This window comes from Aythya fuligula, chromosome Z (assembly GCF_009819795.1).
Source record: "Aythya fuligula isolate bAytFul2 chromosome Z, bAytFul2.pri, whole genome shotgun sequence".
Lineage (NCBI taxonomy): Eukaryota > Metazoa > Chordata > Aves > Anseriformes > Anatidae > Aythya > Aythya fuligula.
The window spans coordinates 69,492,273-69,514,763 of NC_045593.1; the positions used below are offsets into that span (position 1 = coordinate 69,492,273).

General features: G+C 55.1%; 1 protein-coding gene across 1 annotated transcript; it reads left to right on the forward strand.

Moving 5' to 3' along the window:
• Positions 1–3,166: 3,166 nt before the first annotated feature.
• On the forward strand, positions 3,167–21,897 carry B4GALT1 (beta-1,4-galactosyltransferase 1). Its single transcript, XM_032205295.1, has 6 exons — positions 3,167–3,470; positions 13,166–13,401; positions 18,704–18,891; positions 19,714–19,836; positions 20,948–21,052; positions 21,609–21,897. The coding sequence occupies exons 1-6, from the start codon at positions 3,167–3,169 to the stop codon at positions 21,742–21,744; spliced, it is 1,092 nt and encodes a 363-aa protein (XP_032061186.1). The 3' UTR covers positions 21,745–21,897.
• Positions 21,898–22,491: the final 594 nt, after the last annotated feature.

Sequence of the window (22,491 nt, forward strand, 5' to 3'; positions counted from 1 at the left end):
CTGCTACGCCGGTCGTTCTCTGTCACAGGAGGCAACACAGTGCATAACCAAGAAATGCACTGCTGATAATGACAAGCACCCTTGTAATGGATTTACGTTTACACTGCCGTAACACACAGTTTGATTTGTATGCTATAGGAGTATTACAGCAGCTGGCCAAAACAACAGAAGATAAGCCTGATGAGGAACTGACCAAGTGCAGCAGTGACCCAACCTGAGCTGGCTTTGCAGCCAGGCTTTCGCAAGCTCCGTTTAACTTATTTTGGTTGCTAGACAGGGAAGTGCATGGCACCAGGCCTCGGGCTGAGCCACACTGCTGTGCGCAGTGCTACAGCTCACCCAGGCAAAGGAGCCATTCAGGTTAAAAATGCCAGAGATTAATGACTGATGGATGCCCTTCACTTCAACTTTCGGTAGACTATGGCTCCTGGCTGACCAGTCTCTCTATAGGTGAAGTGAGTTCTTCCTCTGGCACCCCTTGACCACCAAAGCTTTGCAGGCACCTGCCTGTTCTCCAGCAGGCCTCCCCTGAGCCTCTTGAAGAGGAGCATCCCCACTTCTCCCCCAAGGCGAGCACACAAAATAGGATCTCAGACATGGCTCAACACCACCCAGCTGAAAAGATGCACAAGTACATTTGCCATAGGACTGGCTACAACTGAAAGAAAAGGGGGAAATTCACCCCGTGGGACTGTAAGTACATACAGGCTCACACACTTTACTTGTCACAAGTGCAGGATGCCCTCGGTGTCCAGCAGAGCCCACAGGAGGCAAAGCAGGTGGCAGGTGGCATCGCCCACCTTTTCAGTGGTAGAAATTAGGCAGGACATGTGCAAAAAGACTTCCAGGTTTGCAAGATGCCATCAGACATGAAATCTTGCACTCTGCAAGGCTGGACCCGTTTCAAGCCTTCATTTAGAGTAGTGACCATTGCGAATTGTAGACAAAGCTTATTGTCTAGCCTCCCCCGGGGCTTTTTTCTGCAGAGCCAGTACTGGTTTGACATCCCTGGCATCTTGCACACCTCGGAGGCCACGGTGACCCACGGCTGCAGAGGGGCTGAGGAGTTGCCCCCTGGTCTCATACCACCAGGGAGGGTGCACAGGCCTGTCCGTGTGGGCACTGTGTGGTACCCCCGTGGGCAGCACAAGGACACTGGCAGGGCACGGGGGGACAGACCAGACTTCTGTGGATCCTCCTGCTGGCTGTGGCACCTGCAAACCCCGCTTTGGCACATATTCATGTCCTGTCCTGGATCCTGCTGAGCCCCTCAAGGGCTTTGCTGCTCTTTGGGGGTGATGGGGCTTATAACCTCCCTACTGCTCCTCGTACTTTAATGCCTAACCACGAATGTCTCGCCACATATCAGCGAACCTTCACGCTGTTGCACCCCAATGGCTTGTTTCAGCACGCATGTTGGGTGTTTATGATCTCTTCCATCTGCCAAGTTTGATTAAAATCAGAGCTACAAGTCGTCAGGCATGGTGGACTGGCAGACATGCCCGTGTGCGGCACAGCAGTGTAGTTACATACCGGTTATCTGCAAGGAAAAAAAAGGCTAAAAATTACCTTCACCGGAAAAGAACATCTGTAGTACCGTGAAGCTGGTATGATAACGTAGCAAAGTCAAATCTCTGAGAACAAGAATTAAGGTTGGGCCAGGGTGGAGACTGCTGGCTGGAGAGGGACAACGTGCGGAGCGAATGAGAGCCCAAGGGCAGGCACGAAAGCATTTGTCCTTTAAGACAAGCATTTCTATTTCCTTATTCTCTGATTCAGTAGAACATCTTGCCTCTGTGCCATCATAAAAAAATAAAAAAGTGTGTCATTATGTACTTAACTGCGCATACCTATATTTACCTATTCATACATGACTGCACACCTGTATCTACACAGAATGTAAATGATCTCCGACAGCAGCAGAGGCTGCTTTCATCTGTAAGCTTTGCTCTGATTCCAAAGCCCTTCTGAGCATTTGCAAAGCAGTGGTGTCATGGCAAAAATAGTGAAGTTGTTATACCACTCACACAAATCATAGCTGCTTTCTATGGCAGGATGCTACAACAGAACTATGTGGAAATGTATGTTGAAGACTTTCGAACTGTATGATGTTTGTACTGGTCACTGTACAAGCTTCTTCTGCAAACACATGCTAAATTTATGGCATGTCATATTTAAGAGCTTGAAGGGAAATCAAATTGACTCTACCTTGAGTTGCAGTTGAGGTCTGACTCTCTCTGCATCACAGAAACTTTCCCAACAAGCAGCCAGCTCAAAGCTGAAAGAAGTAAAAGACAAAATTTACATGGATTATTTGCTGGCAGCAGTGAAACAGGGAAGCCTTGGACTGACCTGTAAGTCTTGACGAATGGTTGCTCTGCTCGGAGTCATGTTGCTGGGGTTGCCTTTTGCTAACTGATCCAGAGCAGATACCTGGAGGTCCTGAGGGTCTGAAAGATGGGTTTGCTCATTCAAGGAGGCAACTTACGAGCTGGTGCTTACTCGAATGCTGACCGAGAATATCAGTAGCAATAGCATTAGTGTCGCGGATGGCTGCATTGTCATCCTGATGCTCACACCGTTCAAGCAAAGCATTAAGTACTGGACTCACTCACAGAAGGTGTCAGGAAGAAACGAGAAATGTGTAAGTAAAGAGAAGCGTTTGGTCGTGAGGATTACTTATTGCCCTGGCAAACCACCCGGGTGTCCCCCGCTGTCCCCGCAGCGCTCCCCGAGGCCCGGGTACGTGTGTGGCGGCGGGGCCGTGTGTGCGCCCAGCCTCCACCCCCTAGCCCCGGGGGGCAGCAGGGCCACGGGCGGCTTGCTGACCACCACGGCTCCCACCTGAGGGCATCAACGAGCCGGGCAGGGCTGCGGGGACACCCCCCGGGCAGGGGGACACCTCCGCGGGGACACGGCACCGGAGAGGGGGATACCCCGGGCTGCCCGGCGGCGCCTCGCCAGCCCCCGACCCCTCTCCGCTGCCCACCCCCGGGCCGCCAGCCCCTCTCCCCCGTTTCGGGCGGAGGCTGCGGGCGGGCCCGGGTGCTGGGGGGCCGCCCCCGTCCGGGCGGAGCCGCCGGCGCCCCCGCCCCGCTCCCCCGGTGCCCGTCGTCGGCGCGGTGCGGCGCGGCGCGGCGCGGGGCGGGCGGCAGAGCGCCTCGGCATGAAGGAGCCGTCGCTGCCCGGCACCTCGCTGCAGCGGGCCTGCCGCCTCCTCGTCGCCTTCTGCGCCCTGCACCTCTCGGCCACGCTGCTCTACTACCTGGCGGGCAGCGCCCTGGGGCCGCCGCGCAGCCCCGAGCCGCCGCCGCGCCGCCCGCCCCCCGCCAACGCCTCGCAGCCGCTGTCGCGACAGCCGCCGCCGACAGACGCCCGCCCGCCGCCGCGACCCCGACCCCAGCCCGCGTCGCCGTCGCCCACGCTTCCTCTGCCGCCGGGGCCGTGCCCCGAGCCCTCCCCGCTGCTGGGTGAGTGCCCCCCCGACGGCGACCCCCGCCCCGGTGGCCGCGGCTCGCTGGCCGCGGGCTGTGACAGCCCCCCCGGGGGGCACCGGGGACGCCCCCGCGGTGGCGGAGGCCAGGAGGGGACGGGGCGAGCAGGGGGGCACCGAGCGGAGCCCCCACACCCTCCCCGAGCGCTGTGCGCGCCCCCGGGGCGGCGAGTCCCCGTCCCCACGGGTGTCGCAGCTCGGGGGTGGCGTCGCGGACCCCCCCCCCCCCCCCCTCCGCCCCCTCTGGTGCTTTCCCCGGGCGAGAGGTTTCCCTTCTGGTGTCTTGGAGAGGTTGGGTAATTTCCTCTGGGAACTCTACCCAAAAATACCTCCCCTTGCGCAACGCCTCGCAGGAAGGAGCGGGCGGGCTGCGCCGAGCTCCGCTCGCCCTTTGTGTGCGCACTGGGGGGAGCCGCGCCGGCTGGGACGGGGCCGTGGGGCAGAGCCGTGGGGCAGAGCCGTGGGGCGCAGGGCTTGTGCGCATCCCGGCGGCGCTTCCCGCATTTGTGGACCCGTGATGCAGTATCCTGATACGTGGCAGCCTGGCGTGGGTTTGGTGCGGGCTGGAGCCCTGCTCCCGCAGGCCTTCCCCGGGGCTGCATCCCCTGCCATCCCCCCCGGGTTTCTGCATCAGCCTCCTCCCGTAGCTGCTCGCATCCGCTGGCTTTGTCATGAGGCAGAGAAGAGAAAACAAAAAAAAAAAAAAAAAAAAAAAAGAAGAGGAGGAAAAAATAAAATAGAAAGAGCAGACTTTCAGCTGTTTTCCGCCCAGCTTGCTGCTGCTGGGTGCCTCGCAGGTAGGGGAGCTCATCCCGCTGGCATCCCAGCCCATCCTCACCTGCCCCTGGAGTCTGGGCACCCATCACCTGGCTCCTTGCTGAGGTGCCACGTTTCCGAGGGCGTTTTTTTTATTTGCTGGAGATCGTAAAGGGAGAAGAGGCTTTCAAGCAGCTACCTGTGGTTTTCAGTTAATGAAAGCAACACAGAAATTCATAGTTTCTCTCGGTACTCGCTGGTCAGCTGTTTATGGATCAATGCATCTGAATAACAAATGACTGGTTTCTTATTTTAGGAAGGCGGTTTTGAGGTCACCAAAAGGAACTGCGTTGTGTTTTTTTGTTGTTGTTTTTGATTCGTGTCTTTCACTTTTTCCCCGTGCATCAATTTTAAGTTGAAAGCGGCTCTGCAAGCCTGCCCTCGTGAAGTGGATGTGGGAGCCCTTTATGAGCATGGCTTTGCTTTAAGCCATCTCCGCTCACCCTGATCCTCTCAGGAGCGAGTCATGTGCTTCGAAATGCCCAGAGTTCAGAGAAACGCTGCTCTGTGTCCCCAGGACTCAAGGCATTTTCAGCCTTGGTGGCTGGAGGATCAACTCAAGTACACTTTGTCTTCGGTGCAATTGGCAGCCGGTGCTAAGAGGCCAGAGGAGGCTGTTGAAAGTGGCTGCAGATGTTCAGAGTCACAGGGCCGAGCAGAAAGTAGCTCTGAGCAGCACAATAGGCAAATAGTTTCCAGCTTTGCTGCATGCAGCACTCGTGGGGTTGCGCTCAGGTGCAGGTTGGCACGGCACCCGCACGGCTGCGAAACATCTAGCCAGCATGTCAGTAGGAAACCCAACTGGCCTGGGGTAAAAAATTATTTTTTACCACTTTTTTTGGTTCATGTTTTGATGGCAGGCAGCATTTGTAAAACAATCCCGTCGTACCTCGGACGTTGGTCAGAGCTAAGTCTGCTCTGATAATCTTCTCATGTATCTCTGTGATCAGCGTGGGGGATGGAGAGGTGTAATGTCTGCAGGCATTTCTGAGGCTTAATTCACCCACTCAGAATTCAAAAACAAACAAACAAAAAAGCCTCCTTTCTCCGCACAAAGCTGCTTTTCAGCATAGGTGAAGCTGCTTATCAGTGTAGCTGCAACGAGCAGGAACCAGCAAGGACCTTCCTGGGGCTCCCTCCTTCCCCAGGCCACAGGGCAGTGCTGTGCTGTGAGCAGGTAGCGCCGTTCCCCCTGGCACAGACCTGGGTTCACGGGCACACACCTCATTTTCTCTTTCTTTTCCGTTCTTCCCCGCCCCCCCACCCCGCCTCATTGGGAAGCATGTGATGAATCACCCTGGGGATGTGTGACTGAGCTGGTTTGGCGTTTTGAGCAGTCAAATAGCCAGATACTGCCTTCAGAGCCCCCGAGGTTCCCTTCGAGTGATGTTCAGAGAGAGCAGCTGACAGTCCCTGCTGCCTGGCTCCTGGGCAAACACATCAGCTGAATGCGAGGTTTAATCTCGACATGAAGCTGCTGAACTTAACCTGCTTTTATGGTTCGTTTGCATTTGCTTATCGTTTGAAAGCAGGAATTAGGGCTGGTGAGACAACGCTGTAAGTAAAACTTGAACGAAAAATCCTTAACAGCTCCGAAGTTCCTTAATACAAGGTAATAAAAGCGTTTATGCTCCAGCTGAGAGCTGCATGCCAATAAGTGGCTTAAATGGGATACCTGGAAGCAGAGCCCACTTACTGAAATTTCAGCCTCCTAGGAGCCCGAAAGGCAAATGCAAGCTAAAATCCAGCTCTGTGCTGCCAGTGACCATCCCCTAAACTGTTACGATTTTTGCCAGCTGTAGAACAACATAGTTTTAAAAATAATAATTAAAATATATTAAAAAAATCAAGAGTTGCTCTACAGAACTAGTGTATGTGCCGACCTGCATGCTTTCAAAAAAGTCAAATGATTTTCCCCTCCCCTTCCCATGAGGTCCATGTCTTTCGGTGGTGGTGCTGTTTTCTGCCTCCGGATTTCAGTGAGGAGTGAGGAAGGAGGCAGCTCCCTTGGTGGCAATATCCCCACGTAAAAGAGCTCATCTACAAGCAGCGCTTATCTTTTGGTGCCAGAAGTCTGCAAGGCAGAACCTCATGGGCAGGCTTATCTGTACTTCAGGGATGTCATTTTTGAGTCCTGTCAGGTCGAGAGCACGTGTTGTTTATGGAAGTTATTTTAGAATACAGCTGTCTCTTTTTGCAATTTTTGACCCACATTTAGATACCAGGTGCGGCTGGCAGAGGGATGGCAGACCGAAGAGACGTGGCATCACCCTCAGCCCCATGAGCGTCGCATGGCAAAGACGAGCCAAGTGCCCGAAACACGCCGCAGGGAGGTGTCTGGCTCTGTGGCTTTTTGCCCCCAGATTTAGGCTTAGAGAACGTAGCAACACCAAACTCTAATAATTTAGGGAAATCATCAAAATGAAAATAAAAACACCATGGTAAATCAGAGTCCTACATGGAGGCACTGGTGGTTTCCACCGACGTGGGAGCAGACGTGCTGTGTAAAATGGGTGGTGATGCTTCGTGTCTGCGTGGCAGAAGGACTTATAGGTTACGTGCTGCCTGAAAAAGCTGGAGATCTTACTGGTGCAAGGGCCCACTGCCTGTGGACATTTCATGAACAGGGACAGAGGATGCCTTAGCATCAGCAAAACCCTGGCAGGGCATAATATGGGGCAAGAGAGTGGAAATCTTGAGGTGTCCAGCATCCCGGGGCGCTGGAAACACCAGTTCCTAAGAAAACCAGCGGTGCTGGTGCCGTTGGGGTTTGGCAGATCCTCGCCCAGCAGCCCCACGGGGCGGGTGTTAGGAGGACAGTTCGGAGGGGATGCCCTGGAGTATGTCATTCTGTAAAAGTAAAACTGAAACTTGAAGAGAAGGGCATGGAGAGGGCCTGGAGAGGGGGAGCTAACACGTGGACCGGTTTGCTGAAGGTTAGGGCTTTTTTGGCCTCGAAAGAGTCTGTGCTCAGCTTCTCCAGAGAATATGCCAGAGGTGTTTGGCCCGGAGTGGATGCATGATGCTGCTGGCAGCTTGGCTGGCAGCACCACGACCATCCCCATGGTCTGGAGCACATCTCCCTTGGGAAGCGCAGGCTTTCTCAGCACCGAGCATCCCTGCCCCAGCACAACCCCTCATTTCTCCTCGTCTCCTCGAAGGAACAGCCTTGGATTATTATTAATTAGGCTCGCAGACTAGCTCAGAAAGGCACTGTGCCTTCCTGGAGAGCAGTCGTTTTGGGGACGCGGCGCAACACATGGGGTGCGCCGGAGAGAAAAGGAAAGTTTTCCATCTCGTGCATCTAGTGTTTTATAACGTGCTTGTTTCTCTGCCAGCGCTGATCTGAGGCAACAGCTAGGGTTGGTTTTTTGTTTTTTTTTTTTTTGGAAATTGGGCCAAGTTATGCTTGGAAAGAGGCAGCTGCACTTGGATGCAAACATGGGCTGAGCCCTTGGCCGCCCTGTCCCGGTGTGGAGCTCCTCAGACCCCGGCGGGCAGGGCACGGTGCCCACACCTGCCAGAGGGGTTTCGGGGTGAAGCGGAGGGGATGAAGGCCGGGCGTTTGGGGGATGTGGAAGGAGCAGTGCCACCATCCTGACAGGCTAGGGGAGGTCCTGCTGCCCAGCCCTGCTCCATGGGGAGGCCGCCTTTCCCTCACTGTCACGCAGCGTGCGGCGAGGCGCGCATCAGCACCTCGGCAGCTCTGCAGACAGCCTGGTTCCCAGCTGCCTCCCGGAGATTTTCGCTCTCGCTGCAGCAGAGCAGTCCCGGAGCAGTCCCCAGGCAGCTGTCTGCCTGAAAGAGGGCTGCTCCTCTCTCCTCGCTCCCCCTCTGCGGGGCTCCAGGTGCGGCCCAAGGGCACAGGACGGGACCAGGAGGCCTCCCGTGTCCGCCTGTCCGCCCGCCCGTCCGCATGTCCTGCGGCAGGGTGGGGTTTTCCTGGCGGAGAGGCAGCTCAGCCTTTTTCTGCTCCGAGCAGCCGGGGAGTCTCTTTTGTTTGTTTGTTTTAAGTTTGCCGTTCGAGGGTCTGGAATTTAATTTCGCGGCGGCAGCCTGCAGCGAGCCTCAGCACGAGCAGGGCTAATCGCATGCAGACCGTCCCACCGGGTGCGAGCTGGGCTGCAGCCACCAGGGAGGACTCTGCTTCTCTCCCCGAAGCACTTTCTCGTGGAAAGCACAATTTAATAAAAAAATAAATAGATTTAAGACACTGTGCGCTGGTGTGAGGCCTTGTGTTGGAGTAGGTGTCGTATGGGGCTGGATTCAGAACTCGTGCCCGGGCTATCTTTTGCAGTCAGTCTGCATCCAAACGCTGCAGGCTGGTGTGAATCCTTGTATTTTTCAGCCCGTTTTCGTGGTGGTGGACGAGCGGGGGCATGTGCCGGGCTCCAGGAGCGCGGCCTCACGCCAGCAGAGCTGATGTCTGCAGGAGGACACAGCTCCGTGAGCGTAGGCCGGCCGAAGGAAACAGATCCCGGTGCTCAGGAAGGATTTTTTTCCCCGCACCAGGACGTTTACAGCCAGACTGGAGGCTGCCCTGGGCAGAAAGAACAGGCTTGCCCCGTCCCACAGCTTGCTCCCTGGGGCTGCCACGTGGGTCTGGGGGCCGGGGCGACCCCTGCTCCCCAGCCCGGGGCTGAGGCTTTCCGGGGTGGAGCTGGTTTTGTTTTTCCCGGCGAGGCCTGTGTCAGTGCGGTCGGTGGGCCCTTCCCTTTTCTGCTCGGGCCCTGCAGAGAGCCTTTTTTGTTTCTCTCTGCCAGTTCTGCTTCTCTTTTCCAGTTTTCCTTCTGCACAGGCTTGCCTGCCCTGCCCGTGGCAGCACAGGCGCACGCGTGGCTCGGTAGCAGGGCGATGGAAACCTCCTCGCCCGCCTGCTGGAGGAAAGCATCTTTCAAGCCTCCCTGCTGCCTGCTTTTCCTTTCATTCTCACCAAATTAGACATCTGAGACCTTTGCCCACCCTAAGCCCGGCCGAGGCAGCTCTCAGACGGCTTGCAGCATCAGGCTGGGCAGATGCTGGGCTCTTTGTGCAGGGCACTTTGCTCCCCGCAGGTTTTTGCGAGCCTCACCTTTCGCTTCGTTTGAGAAACTGTTTCCTGTTTGTGCGAACCACACCGGCTCCTCTGGCGCCTGTGCCTGTGCAGAGCTCTTCCTGTGCACCTTTTGTTTGAAGCTGAGCAGAAATGTTTCTGAGCGAGAGAGATGGGGGGTGGGAGGCAGCTGGCTGCTGCTTGTTTTTTTTCGGTCCCTTCCACTGCCACCTAAAACCTCCGAGGTGTTCGGGTGTGAGGCGCTGCTTCTGCGTCCGTCCCAAATTTCTGGCAGCCCCTTAAGCATATTTTCAAGACTTTCTTGTTCTGAAAGCATGCAGCGAGGCTCGTGGGAGCTCTGAAGGCGAACCCAGGAGATGTCAGCCTCCAAGCCCCGTGCTGCGCGCGTTACCGGGGCTGCACGTCCTCGCGGCGCTGCCGCACGGGTGTGTGCTTGGCAGAGGCCCAGTGCAGAGTAGGAGCTCCTGTGTCAGGCAGCCACTCTGAGCGGAAGCAGAAGAGAGGTTGAGATGAAGTGAATTGGGCCGGAAAGTTTACACAGCAAACACGGAGCAGGATACGGTTTTAGCCAGTGTGACAGCACCCATGGCAAACTTCACACCTTCTCTTGGCATCCGCAGCTCTTGTCCTGGGTCAGCATCCTTGGGGCTGCTCGCTACCCAGGCAGTCAAAATGATCCCAAATGTGCAGCTGGAGCCGTGGCCCTGGTCTCTGCTTGAGAAGCCCGTGCTTGCAGCTCTCATTCTGCGCTTGCCCTGCCTGGGAGGCGAACGGCAAGCACCGATTTGTGCCGGGTGGCATTTTGCTGCTGCTCGCTGTCAGCTGCGTGGCCCTGCGAGGTCTGATTTGTTTTCAGGCGTTCTGTGAAAGCAGCTCGTCCGGATTTTTACATTTTCCTATCCTTACTGATGCCAGTGAATTTCCTAGCTGGGTGACCCGCGTCCAGCTGAGCTTAGCGGCGGTGCTGTGAGAACTACAGAGGCAGTACTCGAGGAGCACTCGTGGACTTGGACTTTGAGTGTGCTACGCTTAAAACTGACTTTATTCACAGCAGGAGGGGAGTGCTGCAGATAGTTCCTCATCAGCCTCCCTTCCAGCCCCCGAAGCTGTTAAATCTGCCCTCTGCAGCCAGCTCTTATCACGGCTGCTTTCCTCTCCTCTCTTTTCCTGCCTGACCTCCCAGCTTCTGGGTGGGAGGCAGGCAGGAACAGGGCTCGGCAGGATGCGCAGTGACCTGGGAGGGCTGCAGCTGCCAGCCTGCACAAACACCCTGCCGGTGGCTCCCCGGGGTCGCACGCTGCCGAAGACAGATTTTTGTGCAAATTGGGCTCAGCGGCCCACCTTCGCTCCCTGCTGCTCTACCAGCTGCTGGCAGGGCTGCCAAGCTGTTGGGGTGCCACTGTGGGGAGTGATGCTGCGCAGTGTGTGCCCCTTCCTGACCCGATACCTCCCCTTCCTGTGCCTTCCCCCCGCTGCAATGCACCCCGTGGGTGCTGGCAGGCTGGAGGGGCTTGGGCAGCGCAGTGGTAATGGGAGCTTAACGCCTAGGTTGGAGAAATTGCTTCCTTCTCGGCTGGGAGGGAAACACAGAAGCAACTGTTTAACATGGGAACTGGAAAGCATAAAAACTTTCCCACTTACCCCATGCAAAACGCATCTGCTCTGGGCAGATCATCATTATTCTCGTCGTTGTTGTCATCGCTGTTAATTTTTTCCCCGGGGAGCAGCGCGCTGGGATCCTGCCTGGTGCCGCAGCAGGCTGATCGTGGTCAGCCCCGCTCCCTGCTGAGCAGCCCACGGAGCTGCGAGGCGGGCGGGATGCCCTGCAGGAGATCTGCCCTCCCGAAGGACCAGCAGTCCGGCCACCCCTGCGTGCAGGCAGCGCTCGTGTCCGTCGTTCCCCAACACCCCTGACCCCGCGTTAGGTGGCCGATGTGCTGCTGAAAGACACGGAGTGGTGGTATGGATGCTCAGGGCTCGTGCTGCCCAAGGGCCAGCACGTTCTGTGGCACGCTTCCAGCTGCAGTCCGGGAGCTGGCAGCGGGCAGGCACCATTCCCCGTCAATTGCTTGCATTCAGACACCTCTTCTTGCGGGCTGAGCCTGCCCCCCTGTGCCTGAGCAGCTCTGCCAGTGGGTGTGAGAGCTGTTGGGAGATGCCTTTGCATCCCATCCGTGACACCTCTGCCTGCAAGGTCTCGCTTCCCCTGTGCCGGCAGCGAGTGAGGTGGCAGAGCTGCCCCGGGGGTGTGCTGAGCACGCCTTCATCCTCAGCAGGTCATCTCTAGCCAGAGCGAGCACAGGGCTGTGAAGCGCACCCCACCTAAAATGACTTGTAGAAAAATAGCCTGGGAATGAGCCCGAGCTGCAGTATCACTTCCACCTCCCCAGTTGTGTCAGAAGGCACATAGTTGGGTACGTACAAGGTTGCTCGTATCGGTCACAGCCTTAAATAGCTCTAAAAATGCCCCTTCTCTGGGGGCTCACTGCCCAGTGCCTGTGGTGGGGCTCCCCTCTGCAAAGCCCAGCCTGGCCGTGGAGCCCCGATCCTGCCCGGGGGTCGCAGCAGCAGTCACAGCCAGGGGTTTGTGTGCTGCATGCTGCGAGTCCACACGCTGTGGCTGCGTCTTCAGCAAATGCAGAGAGGAGCTGCTGGCCCCAAGGTGAAATCCGTGTGCCAGTGCACACGCACCCAGGTGGAGGAGAGGGAGGAGAAGCAGCAGCCAAATCTTTCAGGAGTGATGCCCAGCCTAGCGTTTATGGCAAAAACCTTCAGCTTTGTGCACGGGGTTTGCTGGTACGGAGACAGCGGTGTTCCCGCTGGAGCCGATCTGTGCTGGTGGCTGGGCGTGCAGGCAGAGGGCAGCCTCATGGGCACCTCAGGCTGATTTATTAGCTCACTGTCACCGAGCACAGGGCAGGGCAGAGGGAGCAGTGGTTCCCCGGGGAGCGGTGCCACTCATCAGCCTTCTTCCACGGGTCAGTTTGTCAGGGCTGGGGCAGCCTGTTCCAGCAGGGCATCCAAAAACTGCTCCTGGGCGCCGTGCTCGCCCCATGTGTTGCGTTGCCTGTGAAATTGAAGTGCTGCCAGGGGGCTTCTCAGTTTTTTACGCACCAGTGATGGCACCGATCAATCTGGCAGTTTCAAAACCTGCCGCTGTTGAAACCACGTGCAGGAATCGCCAACTGCATGCAAATCCGGACATACTGCCGGTTTTATTTATAGCCACGCTAGCACAGGACTCTTGATAAATAATGGGCACGCTGTCGGAACACTGAGAGCATCTGTAAGAAAAAAAAAGAAAAAAAGAAAGAAAGGGGGTTTTGTTCGCTTTGCATGTGGGCAGCCTTGGCGTAAGTGGTTACGTCGGCAGGAGAGCGGGGCTATTTTTGAAGCGCCCGACTCTCACGCTGCACGAGGTGGGTGGGAGCGCAGGGGACAGCACCCTGCTCCGGGCTGGTTCCTCGATGTGTGTGCCAGCAGAAGCACGGCCGTGTGATGTTCAAGAGCTGTCAAGCACCAGCGGCTTCACTGGGGTCTGATATCATGGGGCCGGAGCGTTTGCAGGCTCGCCCTGGGTGGCGGCGTGTGGTCGCATCAGGTACAGCTGGCCCCAGCTTCACACCTCCGTGCACCACTGGGATTTCGTTTAGATCCAAGCCTGTGTTTAATAAAAAACAAACAAGAAAACAAGAAAATGAGAGTGGTGAATATCTGTGCGCGAGGGATGCGTGCCCGTGGAAATAAATGGTGCGTGGCCGTCGGGGTGTGCTAACGGGCTGTGTGCTCTGCCTTTCTTCCAGTCGGGGCACTACGCGTGGAGTTCTCCCAGCCCGTGAACCTGGAAGAGGTGGCGAGAATAAACCCACAGGTCAAAGATGGAGGTCGTTTCGCTCCAAAGGACTGTAAAGCACTTCAGAAAGTAGCAATAATCATCCCGTTCAGAAACCGAGAGGAGCACCTGAAGTACTGGCTCTATTACCTGCACCCAATTCTTCAAAGGCAGCAGCTAGATTATGGAGTGTATGTTATCAACCAGGTAAGATGCTGGGGACACGGGGCTTTTGACACTCTTGCAGCGGTGCCCGTGCCCCCTGAAACAAAGGAGTGGTTACTTTATCCTGAGTGGCAGTGGGTTGGCAGGCAGGCGTCAGGTTGCTCTGAAAGGCAATTAAAAAACAAGGTGAAGCACAAGAAAACGAATATGAACAATTTTGCTCTGATGATTTTGATGGAAAACCTGGAGTCTGCTCCTCCGGTCAGGCATAGCTAACTCTAAAAAGACTCTGGTTGAAGAAGCTTGTTGGTCAGGAGGAAAAAAAATCCCTAATAGCCCAACCCAATCTCATTTCTCTTTTGAAAAGTTCCTTTTCACAGGAACTGCTGCAGGGGTTGCACACAGAGCTGTAAGCTGACCGGGTAGCCTTAATACCTGATCTGGAATTAAGTGTGACATAAAGCCATAGGATTTCACTCGAGGAAGTGAGCAGCTTTTGTTCATGGTTAGTAATAAAGCATAAAGTGTCAGGATGGACAAAAGAAAGGTGCCGCAGCACAGCAGGTAAGTGTCTGTCTTCAGGCCAACAGAGCAGAGCAGGAACAGGCAGCCACAGGGTGTGGGGGGTGCTCGTCATTTTTTTCCTTGGTATCTGGAGGACGTAGACTTGCCTTAAAAAGGAAAAAAGAAAAAGGTACATTTCACTTCAAGCAACATAAATCTTAATTTATTCCATAATGGTGCTTAAACAATTGGGTGTTGGAGGGGCTTATGGCGTGCGGGCAGCAGCGTGGCAGGGCAGCAGCAGCCCTGTCGGTCCCGGCAGGCCTCTGCAAGGACAGCCCCGCGGTGCATTATTGCTCTTTGTCCCGTTTTGGTCTCAGTTTTCACAGAACTGAGAAGCAGCCTGCTTCCTCAAACGCAGCTCCTGCCACCTCGGTCTGGCCCACATGGCTGCGGGTGTCACGGCGCGGCCGGAGGGGCGGGCGCCACAGCCCTCACGGCGATCCAGGAGGAGCTGCTGGTGGTGTGGAGCCAGCAGCACGGCTGGGGCTGGTGTTTCCCCATCGGGAGAGCCACGGGGTGAGGGAAGTGAGGGGCTGGATCGCACAGAGCCATGCCGGTGTCCCGTGGGCTGGCAGGGCCCCGGCCTGGCCCCAGCTCCCAGCGCTGCCGTGGTGAGGGTTTGTGCAGCCCGCCTTGCTCTGCTCCTCTTCTCCTCTGGTGCTCTGTCCTCTGGTGCTACGCCCGTGTGCTCTCAAGTGATTGAACCCTCACACAAGTCATTTAAGGAAATGTTCTTTATTTGTTTGTTTTGTTTTTGTTTTTTTAACTCACCCCTTTGGGCAAAGCGGGAGCGGGAGTGACGTCCAGCATGCTGGGTGTATGTGTCCTGGACACATCCTGTGGTCAGATATAATAGGTTAGTAAACAAGGCTGCTTGACTGGCAAAATAAATACTCTCCTTCCTCATGCCTCTTGTGAACTTGTGTCTGGAAGAGGCAGCACGGTCAGCGCTGGTGAGCCCATGGGATGTGTCTCTCCAGGGTGAGTGGGAACACTGAACGGAGAGATGCACAGAAAATGTGTTAATTCTGCCAGAACTACAGTGGGATAATGGTCTTATTTCTCTGCTGTCTTGACAATTGCTTTTCTCTTTTTCTTGTCTGTCCTTCCCTTTGCATCTGCCCTCCTTTTTTTTTTGTTTGTTTGTTTGTTTGTTTTTGTTTTTGTTTTGTTTTGTTTTGTTCTTTTTTGTTTTATTTTTCCTTCTAGTGGGGAAATGTTACCTTTACTTGTTAATCCTGTCTATAGCAAAGCAATCACTGAAGCAAGGAGAATTACTGTGTGATCTGATTCTTACACGCTGCCTACGTGCTCTTCTGTCCTCTGCATCTCATAGAAAGAAAGAGGAGCGCTGAGCCCTGCTACTGCTGCACTGGTAATGTCAAACTTCTTCCTTTCAGCACAATGCGTTTCCCTCTCGAGCCCGTTGTGTCTCCACCATGCTGTTCCTGCGTGCCTGAATGCCTCAGAGTAGGGCTTGGCTGGAGTCAGGGGAACGGTGTTCGTAAGATGTCCAGCATGTAACAGGAGCCAGTGGAAAATGTGTGCTACGTCTGCCCCTCCCCAGCCCAGCAAAACCCAAACCTGACACGTGGAGCAGCGGCTGGAGGATCCCTCAGATAAGCTTGAGATGAGAGATGCACGGCTGGCAGCACACCCAGCTGATGAAGCACAGGCTTGGCTTCGTGGCAGGAGAAGGCAGCGGCGAATTTGTCAAGCCTGCTGTAGTCCTGCTCGCTCCTGCAGTCGCCCATGTGCTCCCTGTTGCATTCACAAGACCACGAGCCTGCAGTAGCTGTGCAGTCGCAGTCGCTTTGGGTGGACTGCGTGCTGCTGCTCCACGAGCTGCTGTGCATGCCAGGACATCCGTGCACTCAGGTTTCAAAACAAGTTTTCTTGCTGCACCTCAGCAGGTGCCACTGCCCATGTGTCGGAGACCTCGTGCACCAAGCTGGAGTTCAGGAGAGAGGAGGCATGGCAAATTCCCTAAAAACTGCATTTTCCACTGGTCCCCGGTGTTACTTGCAGCACCCTTAGTAGCAATTTTCCGGAGAGCATGCGTGTGTCTGTGTGTGTGTGTGGCATCACGCCCGTTCCTGTTATTTTGTGGGGTGTGCCAGGGCTGCCTCCTGCCTCAGAGTGCGAGACAGGGCAAAACTGGGGTGACACCACTGTTCAGGTGGCAACTTGCAGGTTTGCAAGCCTCTTAGTGTGAGTCTCAGCTCCGTACACCCCAGCTGAAAGAAGGCAGCACCCTTTGGTGGGGCTAGCTGAGCAAACCAGATCCAGCAAAGGGAAGGAGGAGAAGCCTAGCTGATCTTCTCCAGGTGCCAGCAGGAGCCAGCATCATCCCCTGTCCATCCGAGGCAGCCAGCTGTGCCCCTTTATGCCAGTCTCTCATGGTCTGGTGGCTGGGGATGGGCTTACAAGTGCTGGAAGGGACACAGGGAGTAAATCCGTGAGGCAGAAACAGGTGCTGAGCACCAGCACTGGCTTCTGATGTGGACTGAGCTCCTGGATGAGAGAATACAGGGGGAAAAATTGTCAGGGAAAAAAAAAAAGTGCTTGGAGTGCACCTTTTCTTGTTGAAAGCCCAAAAAAAGAGGTGCAGAGGCTACACCTGGAGCACAGCGGTGGTGCCAAAGCGGCAGCCCCCTGTCTGCTGCGTGGCTTTTTGGGGCGATGCCCTCCAACAGAGCGGGTCCAGACCCATCCCTGCCCCTGGGATGAGCACCCACGGGCGCAGAGCTGCCAAGCAGGGGCGGGCGGGAGGCTGGCTCCTGCCTGCTGCGCCTCGCCTGCGCTCCCCAGCCTCGCCGGTGCTGCCGTGCAGCTGGACAGGGTGGCCACCAGGAGAGCAGATTTCCCTTTTCCCTCCCAAAGTCGGGAGTCAGTCGGAGACAGGAGCCTGCAGCACCATCTTCAAGTTTTGGGATGTGGATCCCAGATTCTGGGGGCGTGCTGGTGCTCCTGAAGCGCCTTAGGTTAAGAAGCAGAGATTTCTGCAAAAAGAAAAAGCTCTTACCGGGGCAGGAGGGGAGAATTTGGGGAGAAATTTAAGAAAGCAGCTCCTGGTAGAATTGTTAATTCCTGAGTGTCCCCTGGATGAGCGAGAGGCTGCCGTAAGGCATGGATTAAATCAGGCTGAGCCCCTGCTGATCACAAAACCCACGTGGAGCACGCTGCTCGCCTTGCACTGCTGCTACAAGAAGAGCAGCCAAGGGGTGTGAAACGAGCAAGCACAGCTCCTGGTGCAGGGAGAGGCCCTGAAGGATATTTTCTGGGGACCAACCTCTGGCGTGGCCCAAGATCCTCCATCCTGGTTGAGTCTCCCGGCCGTACGGGCTCTGCCGGGGCTCGTAACTCCAGCTGCAGGACTGGGGAGCGCGTGGGCTCGGCAGCCCCTTTGCTGGCAGCCAAAAACCCTCTGTTCCCACAGCCACAGCCGCTCCCTCTCCCCATCCCCTTTGTTCAACTTTCCTTCATCTTCTGCGCTCCAGTTTTCACAGCTCTTGCTTATGCATGACGGTGATCATCTTCCCACCACCTCAGTTATTGCGTGAACCCTTTTATTTCAGGTGAGGATGCTGAGAACTGGCTCAGATCCTCCTCCGCTAAAGCTCACTCCTCCCTGTGAAGTCATTTAAGCCCCAGGCAGGTGCTGAAAGCTTTTGAAAACCTGGGTTTGACACTTGCATGTTAAATCCTTCATTTGAAAGATATTTGTGTCTGTTTCACGGTTAAATTCTTGGCTCTCCAGCCACAGATCCATTAACCAGTTTTGGTTTTTGGTTACTAATTATTAATCCAGGCGATCGGATTAATCAGTTTCTAAAAAGATTATTTATTAACCAAACAAAGCCATTCAGGAGAGGAGGTAAACGGGATACTTCAGGCTGCTTCTCTGTATTTTATCTAGCCTTGATTTTGCGTCCCACACCGCCAGCTCACAGCAGGGTGGGGAGCCGATTTGCACGCCTACACGCACGCACACGCTGCAGGAGCCAGGCACGGCAGGGCAATCCTTTGGCTCGAGGCTGTGGAGAGAGGAAGGTGGGAAGGATTTGGCAGGCTGGGTCTCCCGGCTGGCAAAAATCTCCTTCAGCGCTGCTCCCCGTGCAGGGCTTGGGTTTGGTGCCGCTGCCGCGGGGCCCGGTGCTGGATGAGGAGCCACCCCAGGCCACCAGTGCCCCCAGGGTATGGTCCCGGTGCTGGTTTCTGAGAGCACCCCAGCAATCCGCCAGCCCGTGTGTGTGTGCCAAGCCACGTGTGCTTCTGCCCGAGAGAGGCCGGGCTGATTTCTTGCACCCGAGATGTTTAGCCCCACAGCCCTTGTCCTGGCCACAGCCTGAAGCGCAGCCGTGGTTCCTCTCCACAGTGCTCAGAGCGAGCACCTCCTTCCAGAGCGGTCATTTGGGTTATCTCGCTTTTGCTTTTGCTGTTTTATTTAATTTTTTTTTCTGCCGTGAGAGGCTCCATCTCCTTGCCCTGCAGTCTGTGAGCCTCCTCACAAAACTCAGCCCTGAAGTGCCCATGTGTGGGGTGGGATGGGGCCCTGAGCCCCCACCACACCGTTGTCTGGCCATTTCGGCTGCCCCTGCAGCTGGGACCAGCTCAGATGCCAGGTCCCAGAGCACCACAGGAGCACTCGGTCCCCAGTTCGGGATGCCAGAGACCTGCAAACCCAGCGTGGCAGCACCGGCGACAGGTAAGAGACCTGCTGATTTCAGCTGTTCAATGCAAGTCACTTAACCGCGTTTCTTTTATTTTACACCAGGATGGAGAAGAAGAATTTAACCGTGCTAAACTGCTGAATATAGGATTCACGGAGGCTTTGAAAGAGTATGACTATGATTGCTTTGTGTTTAGTGATGTCGACCTAATCCCAATGGACGACAGGAACACCTACAAATGTTATAGCCAGCCAAGGCACCTCTCTGTCTCCATGGATAAATTCGGATTTCGGTGAGGGGCATTTCCTTCCTAACTCTGCCGCGAGCACCGCAGGCCAGGTGCAGCGTTACGCATCCCCACCCACCAGCAAAACCCTGGGAAAACGTCTCTGGAAAAACGCTGCCTTGGCACTCACATCCCTGTGGGAGCAGGCAGCTGGGGCAGAGGGAGCAGGGCACAGAAATGAGCCGTTTTCTGAAAATTTCAGTGTCTGGGCAGGCAGATGCGGGGCTGGGAGAATCGGGCCTGTTGTGCTGCAGGTGCCTGTGCCCCACCTTGTGTTTTGTGGTGTCAGGGGCTGGTGTTTCAGCCCAGCCTGGAGAGTGAGGTGCTCTCACAAGGCAAGATCCATGCAGGGAGCTAGAAGAGGCAGTGCGGGGCGTTATTCTTAGGGCAGGACCCGGTGTTTTTGGGGCTGCTTGGCTTCAGGCCGCAGCAGGGCCTGCGCTGGTGTCTGGGGGCAGCACAAACGGAGCGCCTGCCAGCTTGCACGCTGGTTCTCCAGGCTGCTGCAAACACAGATGTGGCTTGCTTTTCCTACCTTTCTTTCATTTTTCCTATGCCAAATCCCCCCGGCTGAGTTTAAAAACTCAACCCATGAAGCAAAAACCGGTTGTAAGCCCCAGGTGTCCCTGCCCCAGGCCCTGCAGCCCTCCAAGCAGCCAGGTGATGCTCCGAGCAGAAATGCTGGCCCCGGGGGGTTCCTCTGCTTGCTGAAGCAGAGCCAAGTCCTGTGGTAGGTCTTGGGGGTGGGTTGCTGGCCAGGCTGGGGTGACGGGCACCGTGACCCCTCCTCAGGTCCATCCCCTAATGGTCTCTTCTCCCAAATTCCAGGTTACCCTACAACCAGTATTTTGGAGGCGTGTCTGCCCTGAGCAAGGAGCAGTTCACAAAGATCAATGGGTTCCCAAACAATTACTGGGGCTGGGGCGGTGAAGATGACGACATCTACAACAGGTAAATGAGCACCCACCTCGCACCACCGGGAGCCATGGGAGCTGGGGGGGAGAAGACCTTCACCCACAGAGCCCAAGGCAGCTCGAGGCTCGCCCAGGTCTGCAGCCTGGCAGCGCATCCCTTTGTTCCCAGGAGGGATTTGTCTGTCAGGTTTTAAGCAGCTCCAAACAATCCCCTGAGCGCTTGCTTCCTGCCTGGAAGAAGGCTGAGGAAGGCTTAGAATTGCAAACGAGGAGGAAGGTATTTGCACAGGGCTGGCCGGGCCCTCCTCTGCCTGAAGATGAGGGCAGATGTCTGTGGGTTTGTGTTACCTTCTTGACCCCAGGAAGGTGGGGCCATCCCTTTGAGAAATCATCGTAGGAACTCGGATGTGAGAGTCTCCTGATGTTTCTTGCCTGCGGAGCACACCCTGCATTGTCCTTTCCCTGGGCTTTCCAAGCTCTCCTGAGCTTCCTGAGGCAGCTGCAGATTCTCAGCACATTTTTTCGATAGCCCAAGTGAGGGGTGACTTCTGGTGTGGCAAGGCACTCAAAGAAAGGTGGAAGTTGCCTCTTTGGGAACTTGTGTTTTGAGGGGTGCGGGGTGCTGTGTAAAAATTCAAAGGGAGACACGAAGGAAGAGGTCTGACATTGGCATCCATGACCTGCAGGTGCCTTGCAGAGAGCACAGAAATGACGGCGGGCTGCCCCCCTCCCCGTGCTGCTTCACCACTCCCCGGTTCAGTTTCTACCAGCACAGCACTTCCTTGCACTTCAGCTTTCACATCTTGAAAAATGAATGCTCTTCTGGCTGCCTTCCAAATGGGTTAAAAACTAGATGTCTGCCATTCAAATTCCAGTCTAAAGCCCGGAGCAAGGTTAACGCAGGCGCTGGCAGAGCCGGATGGGGTGCAGGGAGGTAGCAGGGCCCTGGTGCAGGCGGGGGGGTGTCTTCTTTCCCCACGCGTGGGAAGGGACTGGCTGTCCTCTCCTGGCATTAGCAAGCCTGCAAACACACAGCAAGGTCCTCAACCAGAAGAAGAAAGCAGGCGGTGGCCGCCAGCGGGGAGCATGCTGGAACAGCCCTCATCTGTCACCTGTTGCGGGTGTTTAATATGCTCTGCTCCTGACAGGCTGGTGTTCAAAGGCATGGGGATCTCGCGGCCAGATGCTGTCATTGGGAAGTGCAGAATGATTCGCCACTCGCGTGATCGGAAGAACGAACCCAACCCTGAGAGGTGCGTGCCTGCATCCCTCTGCCTGCATCCCTCTGCCCCCGCTGCACCAACCAGCCCCACCGCCCCGAGCTTTGGCCATCTCCTGCCCGCCTTGTGGTCCCCATGCTGGCTGCACCCTTCCCTTTGCCACCGTGTTTCCTTCTCTCTCTCGTCTCTGCAAGATTTCACCATGGCACCAACGCCTCTCACCATTTTATTTCTTTCACCCCTTTTCTTAAATATCCCGTGCACATCAAAGAAAGCTGCAAGCGGTGGTTCCCAGCTTGTGGTGGGGGAATAAAACCATTGCTTTAATTCAGAACCGGAAATAAAAAAATATATATATTTTGTAGATATACGTAAAAGGCCGGTGTGGTCTGGAAGCTTGGCTGTTTCCTCCTGGCTAAAAGCCACCCCCTTGGCCTCCCCAAATGAGGGGTCTGACGGGACCCACGCTGATACCCAGGCTGTTCTTAAGGGCTGGAGCTGAGCTGCTGTCCGGGAGGCAATCAAAATGTCACACGGAGTGGGGGTTGTTTAAAGGTTTTCTTGTTTGTTTGTTTTTCCCCTTCCGCAGGTTTGACCGAATTGCTCACACAAGGGAGACAATGGGCTCTGATGGCTTGAATTCGCTCTCCTACAAGGTGTTAAGGACTGACAAGTACCCTCTGTACACAAAGATCACAGTGGATATTGGCTCACCGAAAAGCTAACACCGCAGGCACAAGAGAGACGTTGTGTACGTTGCCTGGGACATCTGGCCTCGCTGATGCTTTATATCTTCTGGGTTTATAACAGTTGCAATGAACAACGACAAAGAAAAAGGCCTCATTTGGTGTGCCAAAGCCTCTCCAAATTGGGTGGACAAGTGCTTTTATTCTCCTTTATCTTTTTTTGGCTTTTTTTTTTTTTTCTTTTTTTTTGACTTTACACAACCTTCCAGCTCTCCATTGTTTTATAAGTCCAGAAGCTGTACCTAAGAGCTGTAAATATTTACTTTGGTGAGAAACATTGAATGTCATCTCTCTGTGACAGTGCTCCCTATGTTAAGTTGATTGCTGGACCCAAGTTTTAGTGATTACAACTGTGGTGCATCAGCAGTTGGTGCCCATGACATTTTAGTATTCTAAATTGGGTGGATGAAAGCATTCCTTTTAATTCATTCCTGGTTTTACTTTATGAAGGACTGTAAAATGCTGCTAAAATTGTACAAGTTTACGCATTTCATTAGATTTTTTTTAATGGAGACAACATCATGTCTTTTTTTCTTTTTTTTTTTCCTAGCAGTGACCAAAACATTCTTCTCTGTGTGCAGAGCAAGTTTTGAATAACCAAGTCAGGATTCAGTGAATGTCACTATTTCTTTCCGTCTCAAAGGAGACTTTGAGTGAGTTGAGCCAGAATCTGCCACTGCGCTAGCTCTCTGCGTAGGGTGGGAGCTAGGCAGATGGATAGCACCT